At 47.7% G+C, this 18,511-nt stretch overlaps 1 protein-coding gene across 2 annotated transcripts in view; it reads right to left on the minus strand.

The window, feature by feature from the left end:
- The window catches only part of PSMD9 (proteasome 26S subunit, non-ATPase 9), a 55,994-nt gene extending 37,687 nt beyond the window's left edge, over positions 1–18,307 (minus strand). The window contains exons 1-3 of one of the 2 annotated variants that reach the window (XM_075341827.1): positions 17,960–18,307; positions 8,029–8,131; positions 5,950–6,143 (exon numbers count right to left, since the gene is read on the minus strand). In XM_075341827.1, the coding sequence (XP_075197942.1) occupies positions 5,950–6,143; positions 8,029–8,131; positions 17,960–18,094 (432 nt within the window). In that variant the 5' untranslated portion in view covers positions 18,095–18,307. Of the gene's footprint in view, positions 1–5,949; positions 6,144–8,028; positions 8,132–13,149; positions 13,309–17,959 lie in introns of those variants that run through there. The other variant, XM_075341828.1, reaches the window with a different exon arrangement.
- Positions 18,308–18,511: the final 204 nt, after the last annotated feature.

Raw genomic sequence — 18,511 nt, forward strand, 5'->3', positions numbered from 1 at the left:
GTATCATAGCCATAGTCTCAGAAAAACTGTCAGTAAATACTGCAGACACCGTCCTCATCCCCTGGCCATTAGTGCATACAATGGGAGTCTATGTACCTGCCGGCCGTATAGCCGTACATGCTGTACCAGCTGTATAGAAAAACATGTGGTTCTGCACCTTTGTTTTACACAGAGAATATGCTGATAACTCCTCCGCATAATCAGGAGGGTATATACAACGTGCGACCAAACAGTGCAATGTATATAGTACAAGCATATCTATAAGTGCACTTCTGCACTAGTGGGGTTAGCACCACAGGTGCTGCTTAACGCCTGTTACAGCGATTGTGTGACTATCAGAATGCCAGGGTCTTCCACACTTGTCTCTGTATCGTACAGAAACTGACACTAATGGCTGCCGGTGTCCTTGTAGAGAAGGAAGCCGTGGGCGTGCCTGAGAAAGTGCGGGAATCCGGATTCACAGTGCACACAGTGAGAGGGGTGGAGTATGCAAAACATACTCCAGCTCTCAGCTCTGCTGTATGCAGCGTCACGCCCCTACCCTGACTGTCAGGGCTGTGGGCGGTAACGAAGGGAGACTAGGCCCAGAAGCCGGGGACTCGAGTTAACAGCGCGGCCGCCGTAAAAGCGCGGGCCGCGCTGAAGTCCCCGGCGCACCACAAGTGCCAGCCGCGCCGCAGTCCCAGCGGCCGGCGCGACCGCCCTAGAAGTGGCCAGCGTCCCGCCCCTCTCCTGACTGGCAGGTCTGGGGGCGGGAACGAACTAAAGCAGGCCGCAAAAGCCGGGGACTCGAGTTATCAGCGCGGCCGCCGTAAAAGCGCGGGCCGCGCTGAAGTCCCCGGCGCACTACAAGTGCTAGCCGCGCCGCTGTTCCAGCGGCCGGCGCGCCCGAGTCCTAGACGTGGGCAGCGTCCCGCCCCTCTCCTGACTGGCAGGTCTGGGGGCGGGAACGAACGGAAGCAGGCCGCAAAAGCCGGGGACTGTAGTTATCAGCGCGGCCGCCGTAAAAGCGCAGGCCGCGCTGAAGTCCCCGGCGCACTACAAGTGCCAGCCGTGCCGCAGTCCCAGCGGCCGGCGCGGCCGAGTCCCATAAGTGTGCCTGCTTCAGCTAAGCTGAATGAGGCTATGGCACAGGCGCCGCAGCGCTGATGTCCCCCGGCGCACTACAACACCCAGCATGCTGCGGTGTGAGCGCCAAATGCACGGGGACACAGAGTACCTTGAGGAAGCAGGGCCATGTCCCTGATGTACTCCGCTCCATCCAGCATCTTCTCCAGGGGCTGTAGATGGAGCACGGTCTCAGTGCCTGGAGACCGGTAAATCCCACTTCACCCAGAGCCCTGTAAAAAGGGATGGGGAAGGAATCAGCATGTGGGCTCCTGCCGCCGTACCCGCAATGGGTACCTCAACCTTACAAACACCTCCGACATACAGTGGGGTGAGAAGGGAGCATGCTGGGGACACTATATGTGTCCTCTTTTCTTCCATCCGACATAGTCAGCAGCTGCTGCTGACTAAAAAGTGGAGCTATGCGTGGATGTGTTGCCTCCTTCGCACAAAGCACAAAACTGGTGAGCCAGTGATCCCACTGGGGGTGTATAGCCAGAAGGGGAGGGGCCTTACACTTTTAAGTGTAATACTTTGTGTGGCCTCCAGAGGCAATAGCTATACACCCAATTGTCTGGGTCTCCCAATGGAGCGACAAAGAAAATATAATATATATATATATAACAGTCGCACTCTGCAATAGCACAAAAATACACTCCCTAATGACGAAGTTGGAGGTCTTTAAAATATTAGAATGGTCATTATAATACTAGCCCAGCGCCACTTAACGGCACCCTCCTTTGCTGGGTCCTACTCTACACTGCATCCTTTTGGGCTTCTGAAAAATCAAAACCAGATCAACAGGTGAACACAAGAGGCCAATGAACATGGCAGGGGTTGGAGTGCAGAGCCAGTCGGACAGGGCATCACTCCACATTAAATATAAGGAAAAAGAATGAGACCAGGGATTCCCAGCCGGTACTTGCCTGACTTCAAACTGCACCGGCAGCACCTCCCAATGTGAATTGGTGTGCATCAGTTCATGATGCTTGTATGTATATGTATATGTATATATATATATATATATCAGTTCATGATGCTTGTATGTATGTATATATATATATACATATATACATACATACATACATACATATACATATACATATACATATAAGCATCATGAACTGATGCACACCAATTCACATTGGGAGGTGCTGCCGGTGCAGTTTGAAGTCAGGCAAGTACCGGCTGGGAATCCCTGGTCTCATTCTTTTTCCTTATATTTAATGTGGAGTGATGCCCTGTCCGACTGGCTCTGCACTCCAACCCCTGCCATGTTCATTGGCCTCTTGTGTTCACCTGTTGATCTGGTTTTGATTTTTCAGAAGCCCAAAAGGATGCAGTGTAGAGTAGGACCCAGCAAAGGAGGGTGCCGTTAAGTGGCGCTGGGCTAGTATTATAATGACCATTCTAATATTTTAAAGACCTCCAACTTCGTCATTAGGGAGTGTATTTTTGTGCTATTGCAGAGTGCGACTGTTTATATATATATATATATATATATATATATATATATATATATATATATATATATATATATATATATATATATATATATATATATATATATATATATATACATATACATACACACACACATTTCTCTGTCATCAGGTGATGGTATATTATATACAGCTGACACTCACCTGCAGTTGGAGCAAGTTCCAGTCCAATGCACATGTCCAGGATTACAGTTGCAGGCGTGTGCATCCCTCAACATTATACACAGATTTATCTTACTACTATAAATACAAGTGTGATGTACATTTAACTTACTATGACTTAGCTTCTCCTTTTGATATATTTCGGACTAACCTGTGCCCAAGCAACATATACCGTATTTTTCGCTTTATAAGACGCACCTGATTATAAGACGCACCCCCAAATTTGGTGAAGGAAAAGAGAATTATTTTTTTTAATGTTCAATGGGGTCCATCTTATAATGCCAGTGTCCGTCTAACAAATCATATAGGGTATATGTCCCTCATAGCCCCCCATCCTAAAATTAGCCCGCCTTAATCTGGATATGGCCCCCTTATATTGAATATAGCCCCCTTGTGCTGTGACACGTCCCCCAGTGATGCCACATGTCCCCCACTGATTACACACATCCCCTATTGCTGGCACATGTCCCCTATTTATGGCACATGTCCCCCTGTGCTGGCACGTGTCCCCTATTGCTGGCAGCCTGGCACAAGTCTCCTATTGCTGGCACACATCCCCTATAGCTGGCACACGTCTCCTACAGATGGCACACGTCTCCCTGTGCTGCCCATGACCCCCTATGGATGGTACATGTCCCCCTGTGCTGCCCATGGCTCCCTATGGATTGCACATGTTTCCCTGTGCTGCCCATGGCCCCTATAGATGGCACACCTCCACTGTGTTAGATATGGCCCCCATGTGTGCTGCCCATGGCCACTTTAGATGGCACACCTCCCCTTGTGTTAGATATGGCCCCCATACTGCTGCCCATAGTAAAATAAAACACTCTTTCCTTACCTTCTCAGCGCTGTCCCTCCTCGTGTCTCCCTCCGTGCTGCTGCTCCTCCTCCTCCACTTCCTGGTTCTCGGTGCTGGTCATGTGATCGGCACAGCAGAGTGATATCATCTCTGCGTGCCTGATGACAGCGGCAGCAGAGACACCGGGAGATCAGCGCTGGAGGTAAGTAAAGGTTTTTTTTTATTTTACTATGGGCAGCAGTATGGGGGCCATATCTAACACAGAGGGGATCATGTGCCATCAAAGGGGGGGCGCAGGCAGATATAATATGCGCCACTGCCCCAGCCCATCGCCGTGGTTTCAGCACCACGGTGATGGACAGCAGCAGTGCATATTATATGAGCGGGAGCAGGAGATCAAAGGCTCCCTCCTGCTCTTTGACCAGCCCCCACCTCCCCTGGACCCTGCAGTAATATATATTTATATTTTTATATATATATATAAAAATATAAATATAACACATACACACACACTTTCGCTTTATAAGACTAACAAAAATGCTTCTTATAAAGTGAAAAATACGGTAAATCTATAAATTTCCAATACTAAAAGTTCAACAAATACATGACACAGTAGGTGGCGTCTGACTCAGCATTATACAAGTTAAATCCCACAACAGATGTCACTGGGATAAGTAGTTTCAATGAAGACAAGATGGTGAAATGTCTTACAAAAAAGAATTAACAAAAACACACACACACACACGTACGTTTGGTTTCTCAATCAGATCAATACCATCTCCCCAGATTATTAAAAGAAGCATACAGATCTCCTTCCTACCAATGTATCATAGATCAGCTGTTAATGTTCACCGGCCATAGCTGCAGATGAGGAAAGTGAAGTAATCAGTGCACAATGGTCATGTAATATTGCTCCAGCGGAGTCAATTGGAGAATACAAGTTGCACAAACCTTTGTGAAATGCTCTTATTATTTGTGCCTCATATAATATACAATATTTTATCCTAAATATTCCTACCATTACTGAACTATAAATGTGTCATCAGCAAATGATCACTGTATGTGGAGCATTTTATTACAACTTTTTGTTGCCATGGAAAGTTAGAAGACAATCTATATGTATAAATCTTGAAATCCTGCAGTTTTTACTTTGATTACTGAGCCCAACTTCTATACTTCTCAGCAGTCATGTCATGATCGCTAAAGCGATAAGCGCAATGAAAGGTAATCTGTTCGTTATAAAGCTGGAGTCAATTAATCAGGCATCTACAACGTGGTTAGCACTGCAGACTTGCAGCATTGGGGTACTGGGTTGAAATCCCCACAATGGACAACATCTACAAAGAGTTTGTATTTTCTCCCCTTTTTTGCCTAGGTTTCCTCCCACACTCCAGAGACATACTGATAATACTGATAGGGAATTTAGACTCTGAGCCCCAATGGGGACAATAATGGTAATGTGTATAAAGCACTGTGGAATTTGATGGCACTATATATAACTAAATGTTTCCCACTGCCTTAAATCAGAAATCAGCTCTTCTTTAGGTAATGATTCATTGAAAACAAAAAGCCCTTTATAGTGACTGCCTCCAGGATTTTGCTGCCTTATCTGAGATGAGCATGATATAGGGGCAATGACCCTGAATCCAAACATATGTCACTTACTAGGCAGCAGGCTATCAGTTTGCTAAAACCACTGTTTTATCTGATTTCCGAGCTCTATATAACCCTGTACATATCATTCACAGCTTTTGGTGTACACTGTGCATGAGCAGAAAGCCAATCAGTGAGGGTGGGACAGGATTATACAGAGATCATGTATAGAGGACAACATGACAGCAGGTTTACTAGTCCTCCAATGATAATCTCCTGCTGATAAAATAGTGATTTTATCAAAATTACAGCAAGCAGCCCAGTAAGTGACGCATCGCTGTATTCTTTTCACAATGCTGCTTTCAGGTAGCAAAAACCTGGTGACAAATTTCCTTTAAGTTTACATGGTGGAATAAAATGAGCATAGGAATTCAGTTATCCGTAGAGTAGACTTAAAAACAAATATATCTTTGCTATGAGGCAAAAGACAAAACCATTAGTTGCAGACGTCAGTGGTGAAAACCTGCCAAGTACAGTGTCTGCTGCACAGGGCAAGGGGATGGGAAAGATGTTGATATTAAGTAACAATATTAAAAAATAAGGTTGTCACCCTACCACCCTCCAGTTTTTGCTTTCCATTTTTTTACGGTTTATGTTTTTAGTTTCTCCTGTTTCAATAATGCGAGGTATAGGAGCCATTTGAGCCTGCAATATCATGGCCGCCAGAAATCACAGCAGATACAGTACCTGGCCAGGAGCAGTACCAGGAAGACATTCATTACTTACACACATACTGGCTGGAGACCCAGGGGTGACCGCATCAACTTTGGCAAAGGCATTGGGTAATGGCTGGTTGTGTTGTCGGGCTTCAGCCTTGGCCTCTGCCTCATCTTTCTGTCTCTTTTCTTTCTCTCGGGCATGTAAGTTGTGCAAGGCCTCTTCAATTTCTTTCATGATGGACTGATGATCATTTTGCAAACCTAAAAATGTGATCATCAAATTACATACATTGTATATATTATCCACTTTGCTCTGCACGATTCCTAAAACTTAACATGGACAAAACAGAGTTTATTGTCTTTCCTCCTCCTCACTCATCTCCTCCAACAAGCCTTTCCATCAAACTTGATGGTTGCTCACTCACCCCAGTCTCACAAGCTCGTTTGCCTTGGAGTGACCCTCGACTCTGCTCTATCCTTCAAGCCACACATCCAAGCCCTCTTCAACTCATGCCGATTACAACTCAAAAATACCTGCCGGATCCGTGCTTTTCTTAACCAAGAATCTGCAAAAACATTAGTGCATGCCCTCATCATCTCCCGCCTCGACTACTGCAACCTCCTGCTCTCTGGCCTCCCTTCCAACACTCTTGCACCCCTCCAATCTATCCTAAACTCTGCAGCCCGCTTAATCCACCTCTCCCCTCGCTACTCCCCAGCCTCGCCACTCTGCCAATCCCTTCACTGGCTTCCCATCGCCCAACGACTCCAGTTCAAAACATTAACCATGACATACAAAGCCATGCACAACCTGTCTCCTCCCTACATCTGTGACCTAGTCTCCCAGTACCTACCTGCACGCAACCTTAGATCCTCACAAGATCTCCTTCTCTGCTCCTCTCTTATCTCCTCTTCCCACAATCGTGTACAAGATTTCTCCCGCGCATCCCCCATACTCTGGAACGCTCTACCTCAGCACATCAGACTCTCCACTACCATGAAAAGCTTCAAGAGGAACCTCAAGACCCACCTCTTCCAACAAGCCTACAACCTACAATAGCCCTCAGCCCAGTAGACCACTGCGCAACCAGCTCTGTCCTCACCTATTGTACCATCACCCATTCCCTGTAGATTGTGAGCCCTCGCGGGCAGGGTCCTCTCTCCTCCTATACCAGTCTGTTTTGTACTGTTAATGATTGTTGTACATATACCCTCTTTCACTTGTAAAGCGCCATGGAATAAATGGCGCTATAATAATAAATAATAATAATAATAATAATATTGTTCCATCCACATAGATTATAATAAAATAAAATAAATAAAAAATGTAGATTATCAAAATACTAATTAACATGAGCAGCCTGCTGGAAGTATGCTAGCCAGTGATGCTATGATTATTGTGGTCGATGGAAAAGATTTTACTAACGCTCAGTACCAAAAAGGATTGCTTCCAATCGATACCAGATCTACTCTTCTTTCATGCCTTAATTCTGGCAGAATAGTATAAAATACAAATAACAGTAAATCATCAGAATAGTATGAATGTTGCAAGAACCTAGAAGAATAATAAGAAGCAACTATTCCAGTTCCTTCAGATTTTTTTTGTCTTTTTAAAGAGCAAGTTTAAGGGGGGTGTCCACTACTCAGAAAACCCCTTCTCAATCACTATAGTCTTCCATATAAAATAATAACAGCATGGACTCACCTCCGCGGTCTGCACCTTTCCAGCGACGTCAGCACCGGTTGTCCCAGGGTCTGGTGTGACATTATATCACATGAGCCCTGCAGGCAATCGGCAGCTGCTTCGTTCTCACTTTGACCGATACAGACATCCGGAAGAAATGAGAGCTCCCGCTGCTCTCTAACCGCCTCCGGAGATCAGAAGCGGCCCATTAGCAGTCACTGATTGGCAGCAGGGTTCATGATATAATGTCACAGGAGATCCAATGCCTACATTGCTGCCAGAGGTGTCTACAGCTTGTACTCATTTCATGTGGGGGAATATGGTGATTGAGAAGGATTAAAATAAGAAAGAAAAGATGTGACCAGAAGCGGCCACTTGTGCACAATGTGTGGGCATAATAAGAACCACCCTGTAAAAGTATTTTACTACATGAACTTGCTGTAAACTGATAATAAAGCTCACAGATGATGTTATGCCGGGCAGTCCGCACTTGGTAAATATCAACGTCCGCTCTTGGGTATCCCTCTCTGTCAACCAGGGGACCTTCCATTCCAATATTCTTTTGCTGCAAGATAAAAAGTGTAAAACAAAAAAAAAAGTTAACTTTTCATTAAAAATAATAAACAAGCCAACATATTTTGCTTTTCCCGCAATAACGCACACAACACTGAGGTCCTAATGAAAAAGCAAACAACAAAATGTAAAATACTAATAGAATTGTGAAAAAAAGAAGCAGACTTCCCAAACTGATGCCTCAAGTACTGTTTAACTGACATGTGGACAATTGTATTTTTTGGTTAGGACCAAATTCACAAACCATTTATTGTCAAGAATGTATTTAATAGGTCATGATTTATAACTGTTCGAAAGACAAGAATATGAAAATGGAGGAGACAAGAATTCCCAGAGTCAAAGCTTGGAGTGGAGCAATAGAAGCAGCATTAAAAGGGCTATGTTCGGTGTGTATGTAAGATTAGAGTGGCAATAAGGAGGCTCATCTGATCAAACTGTGGGGGATTATGGAAATGTTAAAGTATGTGCCTAAACTGTTCATAGCATGTATGTGTAGCTAAAATCTCATTGAGACATCCTTTTTTCAAGTACATGCTTTGTGGTGTTCATGTAAAGAACAAGTGCTCGTTATAGTCTATAGGCCTACACACTTTTTTTTTGCAGACCAAGAATCTATAAAAAAAAAAATAAATAAAAAAAAAAATAAATATATAAACATTTGTTTTCCCCTCCCTGATATCTTGTCTATTCTTACTGAAGTTACTTGATATCTGATGCTTTAATTTATCTGTATGGAAAAATTCTTTAATAACTAAACAAGTACCATAAAAAAAAATGACATGTCCATTATTGATCAGTCACAGATCTAATTCACACATTCAAATCAATGGGTCAGCATAAAATAAACAGCGCACGGATGAAATCTGACCGCTGTCCATTTTTTACTGTTTAAATACTTCCACACCTTCTCTGCAACGATGTTCTAAAATATCACTACATAGTAATGAAGCTCCATAACTGAGGGAAGAGGCTGCCAGGCTCAGCTGGGCATCCCATTAAAAAAAGACAGACGTTTGTTACCATCTCTGCCTTCCCAATTGCTCTATTTACAACACTGAACAAACACCGTGTAGAATGTAATAGGAAGTGCTAATGGAGCTTGCACCTCCAGACGCACTGATCATGTTATCACTGGATCTAAGGCTACTTTCACACATCCGGTTTGAGCCCTGCGGCTCAATCCGGCTGTGAAAACTATGCAACGGATGCGGTGAAAACACCGCATCCTTTGCATCAGTTTTTACATGCGGCCGGTCCGGTTTTTTCCGGTTGCGGCATGCTACTGAGCATGCGCAGTGGAAAATACCGCATGCGGCGACCGGATGCGTTTTTTTCCGCATCGCGCCGCGCGATGCGGTGTTTTTTGCCGGAGCAAAAAACGTTGCAGGGTACGTTCGATCCGGCCGCCGCATCGGCTAAATCTGCCGCATGCGGCAAAAACCGGACCGAACGCAAGCCCCTACGGCACAATGCGGCACTAATGTAAGTCAATGCAAAAAAAACCGCAATCGGCGTTACAAAAGCCGGTTGCGGTTTTTCTGCAGAACGCCGTATTGTGCCGCAGAGCAAAAATCCGGATGTGTGAAAGTACCCTAAGGCCCCTTTCACACGTCAGTGATTCTGGTACATTTGTGCTTTTTTTTTTTTTAAAAACGTACCAGAATCACTGACATACCCAGACCCATTATAATGAATGGGTCTGCTCACACGTCAGTGATTTTTCACTGCATGTGTCTCCGTGCAGCGTTCACGCGTGTCCGTGATTGCCGCACAGAGACATGTCCATTTTTTTCTGGCATCACTGATGTCCCACAGCCCACGCAGTGGTGTGGTCCGTGAAGCACGTGCCAGAAAAAAACGTGCTTTTAAAATAAAAATCATTTTAACTCACCCGGCTCCAGCGATGTCCTCTGCAGCCTGCTGCTTCTGAGCCGGCTCATTACTGTCGCGCATATTCATGATGCACGACACAGCCGACCCGGAAGCAGCTGCTGCGGAGGTCAGTGCGGGCCGGATGCTGCACCGCGTGAGTGATCAGCACCATGGAGAGCGGGAGCGCGCACAGGTGAGTTGATTTCTAAGTGCAATCACGGGCCACGGAGAACGGAGCCCGGATTGCACTTAGACAACCCACGTGTGCCGTGAATCACGGCACACGGAGGGACATGTGCGTGTTTTACACTGACGTGTGAAACGGGCCTAAGAGGATCTACTTGGTCCTTAGAGCCCAAGTTAGCTCTACAGCTCTGAATTTTCACTGTAACTTGGGTTAATATACCTGAATGCCCCAGGTACAAAAGGAAATAAGGTAATGTACTGAAATGCCCCTCAAAAGATATTTTATGACTTCCTGTTGGCCACAATATGTGAAAAAAAAACAAAAAATTAATGAATGAATGAATGAATGAATGAATGACTGTCTGGCAGGGGAGGGGGAAAAAAAACCCCCAAACAAAAGCTGCCAACCCACATTCCTGTTACTAGGGGTGTATATCATATCAATCTATCTATCTAACGCCCCTGGACTATCAGGTCGTCACAGGGTACAATCTGCCCTCCCGTGCAATATCCACCTCTTTCTTGGTCATGGGTCCCCAACTACATGGTGTTGCCTACATCAGCTAATCAAAATCCTAGGTACACTCTGCACCACACCCACCAGACACACCAGTGGACGGCCTGAGTGGAATAGGGTCGCACACTTGGGGGGGTTGGTTAGGAGTGGAGAGTGTTGTGTTGGAAGTGAAGGAGAGAGGAGATGAGGAGCCCGGCTCCTCTGAAGTACTAGGTAGCAGACGTTGGTCTGGGCCTGGTAGGAGCTGGACCCCCAGTCGCAGGGGATCGTGGCAAGGGGCACGGAACTGTCGAGGAGGACAGCCGTCGGCCTTGCACCATCACCGGGCTGGGACCAGGGCACGACGGGGTGCGTGGACCCTAGGTTAGGGAGTAGCTTCAGGCAACCTGACAATTTACCCGACGAGAACGGAGCCTACAAGATCCACTATCCACCCGCTCCAAAATCGGGGTACTAGCACAACGAGGGGGATAGGACTGTCCACTCAAACAGTCCAGAAAATCCCAAGTGTGAACCCTGAGAGCAAGCTCCCACACTTAGCCATAGTGGGGAGCGGGACCTGGCAAGTTCCATACTACCGGGACCAACAGAGAAGTAAACTTAGTGCCAGAAGGCAGGTCACGGATCACCAGGCAGCACCATTGTAGACGGGACGCGAATTAGCTCCCCTCAGAGGCATCGTTATCCAGAACTTTGGTTTATCCGGTTGTCGGTGTCAGCTTAATGGACTGAGTGAGTACGCAAGTCACCCCCTTCGCACCAAACGTCACTGCCCCTCACCATTACTGAGGCCCGGGGCATTCCCCTACCTGTGGAGGGTTCTAACACCTGGCTGCCCCATTCCATCATCCCCGGTACTTACTCCCAACTGCAGCGGTAGTACTCCAAATGACCACATATCACGGGTGGCATTACGCCCTCTAACATTATCCCCTGTAAATATTCCCCCCCCTTCATTTGAGTGGCCGCACGACTTCCCGGATCCGGAGACCCCTCGAGCCACCGCGGATCCGGATCCAAGCAGCCCAGCTGCTGGCACGGGGGCGGCACATATATATATCTAATATATAAAAGGTGTGTGTGTGTGCGTGTGTGTCTCCATGTGACTCAGGGAACGTCAGACTATGTTCGGGCGGGAAAATTTAACCCCACGCTTTCCAGTTACTCTACAAAAATCCTACAGCCATTAAACTGAATGGAGCTGGGAGCTATAGGCTATAAATAGCAACAGTCAGTGGTTGCTATAGGAACAAAATGAACTGTTAGTATAAGATAGGATAGAAAATAGAAAAAAAAAAAAAAAAAAAAAAAAAAGGAGGCAGCCCGGCAAAGAGACAGCTACAGAGATTGAGACAGATAGAAACAGACAGACTAGGAAAGAGACAGACAGACTAGGAGAGACAGAGAGACACAGTTACTATCCCGGGCAACGCCCGGGTACTACAGCTAGTGATATATAAAACCCATATCTCCTTTATTTTCTCACTTATTTTGATAAAAAAAAAAAAAAAGTATGAAAGTAACCAAAATTAGACCCTCTGCATCACAAAAAAAGGATACAAAAAGTATTGGAATATACGGTGTATGCCTGTTTATGAATGGGTGAAAACTGCTTTGTAGTGAACTGGTAAATGGGCAAGAACTCTACATTATTATAATTTTTTTGCATATGGGATATTGTAGTTGCTACATTAACCAAACACTGATAGAAATCTGATTCAGCAAATTGATCCATTATTTCTCAAATGTAGAAAAACAAAACAGACATGTGAATGAGGCCTAATAACAGCACAGCTTGTGACCAAATATCCATTCATAATGTGACAACCTGAAAGTTCTGCTTTATGTTTCCCAGAGACAATGGCATTCCTGACCATCCGCGGTCTGCATTATTACAACGTATCCCCATTCACTTCAATGTGAAGGAGCTGCTATACCAGCATAGGGCATGGACACTAGCAGTGCTGCTTCTGGGATAAAAACATTCATGAACACGGACTAATGGTAAAAAGTCATCCATGCCCAAAGCAACCAATCACAACACAGCTTCCATTTTTTAAGCGCACTATTAGAAATGCAGGAGTCGCTGTGATTGGTCTCTTTGGGTAACTGGGGCAGGTTGCTGACATTCCCATTTCTGTGGAACCCCTTTAAATTGTAAAATAACAGCAAAATAATAAACTCAATATTTATTCCTACTCGTATTCCCCATTCAGATATATTTGCTATGTCGTCCTAATAAAACTGACAGTCAGCACATTCGGGTCATGGGGTTCAGGACATGTGACAATCGAGGGTGACCCTTTAAGTACATGCACCCCTCATACAGGACATATGCAAATATACATATACGGTGGTCATTTATATTGGGCGGACATGTATGGCACCTGTATATTGGATGTGCAGTAAGCTAGTACTGAGGAGACACGACTTACATCTTCCAGGACATCATAATAAGCCTTTATCTGCGCCTCGATCTCGTCCTTCTTGGAGATAAGTTGCTGAACATCCCGCATGGAAATGGCTGTTGTGCTCTCAGCTTCAGACATATCTCTACCAGCCGTACACCGGACTACAACTACGGCTACAGCTACAGAGGACTACAAATCCGGAAGCCTCGGAGGAACAAAAAGCTTCCAGCGCGCAGGAGAAAAACAAGCTGACGTTTTATCACTGTTGTCATGCGCAGTAAATACATTACGCAATGACACTGAAAAGGAAGCCACCAGTAAATTTAGCAGTGTATATGCGACACGAACCTCTGAGAGCTGCAGGACCCTGACATTACAGTTGTATCTCTATGAATAACAGCGCGTTATACAGAGAAACAGAACGGAAAATAATGCTAGGCGTGTAACCAATCAGAATGCAACTTTTATTTACATTTCATGTTACCAGAATGAAAGGAGTTGTTTTATTGGTTGCCCTGAAGAATAGAGTGAGACCCAGACTTCCACAGCACTTTCTCATTCTAGCCAGTGTAACTGCCCTGTTACCATAAGGCTGTTTACTTTTTTTTGCGCTTTTTCTCCTGCAAGCAAAACTTGCTCTCTTGGCAGTACAAAGAAGGCAGGTTTTGCTGCTTTTTATGCTGCAGATTATGTGTAATTTGTCTACAGTACATGTTTAATAAAGGGGTTTTTTTCACTGAAAACGCATGGTTATTTTTTGCAGTGTTTTTGAACTTCCCAGTTGCTTTCTATTGTGGAAAAACTCTGAAACAATTGAGATGCTGCAGTTTCTAAAAACGCAGGAGCAGTTTTTCAAATCAGAAAAAAAAATGTACATCAGATTTTTGGGACCCCAGGTTGTGCTGGCACTGTGAAAAGCAGCTTTTAAGTTACATTAAAAAAACCAACGCTGCAAAACAGCAACGCGTCTACATAGTCTAAGGGAGCGTTCACACTGAGTCTTTTTTTTTTTTCTTTTTTCTTTTTTCTTTTTTAACCAAGTTTTGAAGTGTTTCTAGTTTTTGAAGAGGCTTTTGTAGCGATTCCCAGCGCAAACTCAGATCTCAAAGTTGCAGTTTCTGCTCAGGAAATTTAGCAACAATTTAGAAACTGGATGGCATTTTGGCCTACAGTGAGACTCCTTTGTGGAATTCTTCTGTAGCACCCTTGAACCCTTCAGGGCACTACAAGGTACTGCATCCTGTCAAAGATGCAGGATCTACCCCCAGGGACCTGGAAGACCAGTGCCAGCAACAGCAAAACACATTATAATCCCAGTTTTTCCCCATCTACAGACTGGCGACAGACTAGAATTGGACCCAATGGATGGCCATCAAGGGGTGGAGCCGGTCCAGTCCACTAGACAACAACCAGGTGGGTGGGGACGGACAGTTAGACAGTAAGGCTGGAGCCACACGGGGACTACTGCGATCCCCTTGCATTACACTCGGCTCATGCTGGCAGTACAGCAGAGCCGAGTGTCATGCGTGTGTCCTTGCAACTAAGGTCCGTTCGTGCGAGCAGACATCAGCTGCGGGGGGCGGGCTGGCACTCAGGAGGGGAGGGAGGGATTTCTCTCCCTCTCTCCTGCGTAGCTGGCTATTGCCATTCTCGCACTGCACTAGCAGTACACCGGTGTACCGCGAGTGCAGTGCGATTTTTCTCTCGCCCCATTCACTTGAATAGGTGCGAGAGAAAGAGTCTCAGCTTACAATCGCAGCATGCTGCGATTGTTTTCTCGGTCCGATTAGGGCTGAGAAAATAATCGCTCATGTGTGCTGACACAGGTTAATATTGGTCCGAGTGGAATGCGATGCTTTATCGCACTCCACTCGCACTGTTTTTCTCGCCGTGTGGCTTAGTCCTAAGTGGAAGTGAGAGGAGACGGACGTAACTGCTTTGACACAGGAGTGTGATGGTGACCTGAGGGCCCAGGAGTGTGGTTACCGATGAAGTGCGGTGAAGTTCTCCCGGAACCATAGCAACGTCGGGGTACAGAGCCCTAGGTCAGGCAAATGCTCTAGGCAGACCTGATAAAATCTGCACAGTGAGGGGATCATCCAGGACCTCACTGACCTTAGAAGTCCGGAGGTACCAGCAGTAACGGGAGAACCAGGGACCAGAACCGTCGTACGGACCAGAGACTGAGAGTCCAACAGGAGGGGACCCCCAGACGCTCCAAGCCACGGGAACCCACCAACTTGAGAAAGGTGCAGGGGAAAGGAGTCACCAGGTCACCAACCGACACTGGGACTAAGGGAACCAAAGGTGAACACCAGTCTGCCTCCGGGTACCAGTTACCATCTACTGTAAGTAAAGAGAACCAGTTACACAGTAATCCCTTGTGTGGCCTACTTTTCTTCCTAAGTGCCTAACTCCATCACCTGCCCCCTGGGGCTCTGGCCCTACTTGTGGAGGGCCCAACATCCAGGCTGCCGTTAACATCAGCCCCAGCAGAGAGACTGTGCCAACCCACTCCCACAGTGAGTTGGTCCAACCCAAGGCTTCGCCACTAAGGTGCGACATCATAAAGGCCACTGAGAACAGATGTGACAACAGCTTAAAGTGCTGGGAGCACTGGTTTGTAAGCCTCTGCATAATTGGAGGTCACCATCAAACCATGGAGGGGACATCAAATGAAGACCAGAACTTGGAGCCGGACTTGTAGCTGGAATGGGAACCACCGAGTGAGTACAGGGTTAGTAGATCCACTTGAATGAATGGTACCGATCACTGGCCTAGAGGAGCGAAGTCAATTGGCTACAGTGTGTTCATTAGAGCCACCGGAGGTGGCGATAGGCACACATGCTAGTAGTTAGCCAACAGAGGGTAACACTAGGGAATCAACGGTACCTTGGCAGCTGGAGCCACGGATACAAACAGTCTCTGGTTGTAGAAGTGTGACACCCTAGCAAAACGTGATTGTCACAGGAGACTGCATCCATCCAAAGATGCAGGACTCTCTCCTCCTTGCCTTACCAACACAACCCCATACACAGGTACAAACACCAGCCACAAAACCTAGTCACCCCCCCCCCCCCAGTACAATAGGGACACACCAGTGGACGGGGCCAGGCAAATGGTGATGCCCACCTAGGGGTTCTGAGGTGTCAGGGGAGGGAACACAACAAGGATGTCGGAGATGAAGGGCCTGGCTGCAGATGTCCGGGCGCGCAAAGTGGAGATGGCCTCGGAGGAACGGGTAAGCAGTGACCCACACCCCTATGTTCCCCAGGAACCGGCCTGCCCGGCTGAGGGTTCCGGTCTTCTCCCGTCCGCCACGCCGCCTCTCTCGCCACCCGTGTCCGCAGCCAACGCCCTGACTGACCCATTGCCTCAGTCCGTGGCAGCGGAGCCCGTACCATTTGCAGGGTAGGACCCAGCTGCTGGGTCCTAATACCTTACCGTTACCATCGCTCCGGCACCGCTGTCGACATCCCATCCGGCCCCGAGCCAGGCCGCAGCCCTGACGACATCCCATCCGGCCCTGAGCCAGGCCGCACCGCCTGTGACGTCCGTCCTGGCCCCGAGCCTGGCCGAACCGGTGATGACGTCGGCCCCGGCTATCTGCCCGGCCGCTACGGAGGCGGCACCTGTTTTCATGTCTACCCCAGCTATAGCACCAACCGCTCCCAACTACCCTAGCCTGGCTGAGGAGCAGCCGGAGTGTTCCTGCAGGAAAGCGGAGCAGGCCACCAATCGGTGGGGCCCACGGCAGTATGAGAGGCCGGTCGTGCCGGCGCCAAGGGCATCCGAGTGGGCCTGGCTCCTGAGCAGGAGGAGGAGCACGGGACCCGTGCCCCGTACTGGGAGTGGCATCACCAACAGCTCTGCAAGGAGATAGCTGCCCGGGAGAAGAAAAGGGCGGGTGTGGTTGCCCGGACCTACCGGGAGGACTGACTCCGGCAAGCAACGTTCCGGGTCAGGGACCCGACGTACCGAGGACGGGTCGGCCATTTTGACTCCCAGAAAGGGTGGGGGTTCATCTTCGAGCCAGGACTGGAGGCCGAGATGTTTGTGTCCCGGAGGGATGTAGCCCCTCATCTACCAACCGGCCATCCAGATAGGAATCTGGAACCCGGGGACATGGTCGGATGCACTGGGCGCTGTGGAGAGCGGGGGTGGTTTGCCCTCGACGTTAAAGAGTGGGTCGTGGTTGACGGGCGGCCATGCCTCGCCTCCCACCGTCATTTGTATGAGAAGAGGGAGTAGGGGGTGGTGGAGCCTGGCTACCCCCTTTCCCAGTTGGCCCAGCTTTTCCCCTGTTGCTCATGGACCATGGCCTCAGTACTGACAGAGGCCGACCAAAAACTTTCTTGGGTCATTGTGTATACTCCCTATTTACCTTCTTGTTTACCCCACCACCAAGAATGTAACACCCGCTGGAGAGGACTGGTTGGAGGAAGGGCCTGCGGTTAAGTTGTCCGAGGCCCAGTCACCAGCAAACTGGTGGCTAACATCCAGGCCAGAGGGTTCTGGAACTTTGGGACTCTTTGGGGTGGACTGGTGGGAAAGGGACTTCAATCCATTCACCAAAGACACTGTAAGAAACTCAGGGTGGTGTGACACCAGAGCTAGCGGTGGAACCAGGGGTTCAGGTGTTTTGGGTGGCGGGTTGAAGGGAGAGGGCAAGTTTGCAACGTTTAAGAAAATGTGCCTCCCTGTAAGGCAGGGGTGGGGAACCTTTTTACTGCCGGGGGCCATTTGGAATTTCCTACTAACCTTTGGGGGCCACACAAAATTATCAACTTGAAAACTACCCTGTTATATTTGGTCAAACGATTAATTAACTCACCCCTACTGTGGTGGCTGGAGCTGCTTCTCTTTGGTGCGGCTCTGCTGTTCGGTGATATTGATCATCTTGGTTCTCACAGCTGCTTTTCCAGGTTTGTCTCGGGACATACACATCACAAGAGACGCTGGGGCACATAAATTACAGGAGACACTGGGAGTACACATCACAGGAGGGGCTGGGGCATATACATCACTAGGGGGCATGGACAGCCCTGGCGGTGGCACAGACATGACTGGGGACAAGTACAACACTAGGTGGCAGCACAGACAGAGCAATAGGTGGCAGCACAGACAGAGCACTAGGTGACAGCACAGACAGAGCACTGAGTGGCAGCACAGACAGAGCACTGAGTGGCAGCACAGACAGAGCACTGGGTGGCAGCACAGACAGAGCACTGGGTGGCAGCACAGACAGAGCACTGGGTGGCAGCACAGACAGAGCACTGGGTGGCAGCACAGACAGAGCACTGGGTGGCAGCACAGACAGAGCACTGGGTGGCAGCACAGACAGAGCACTGGGTGGCAGCACAGACAGAGCACTGGGTGGCAGCAC

This window comes from Anomaloglossus baeobatrachus, chromosome 1 (genome assembly GCF_048569485.1).
Source record: "Anomaloglossus baeobatrachus isolate aAnoBae1 chromosome 1, aAnoBae1.hap1, whole genome shotgun sequence".
Classification (NCBI taxonomy): domain Eukaryota; kingdom Metazoa; phylum Chordata; class Amphibia; order Anura; family Aromobatidae; genus Anomaloglossus; species Anomaloglossus baeobatrachus.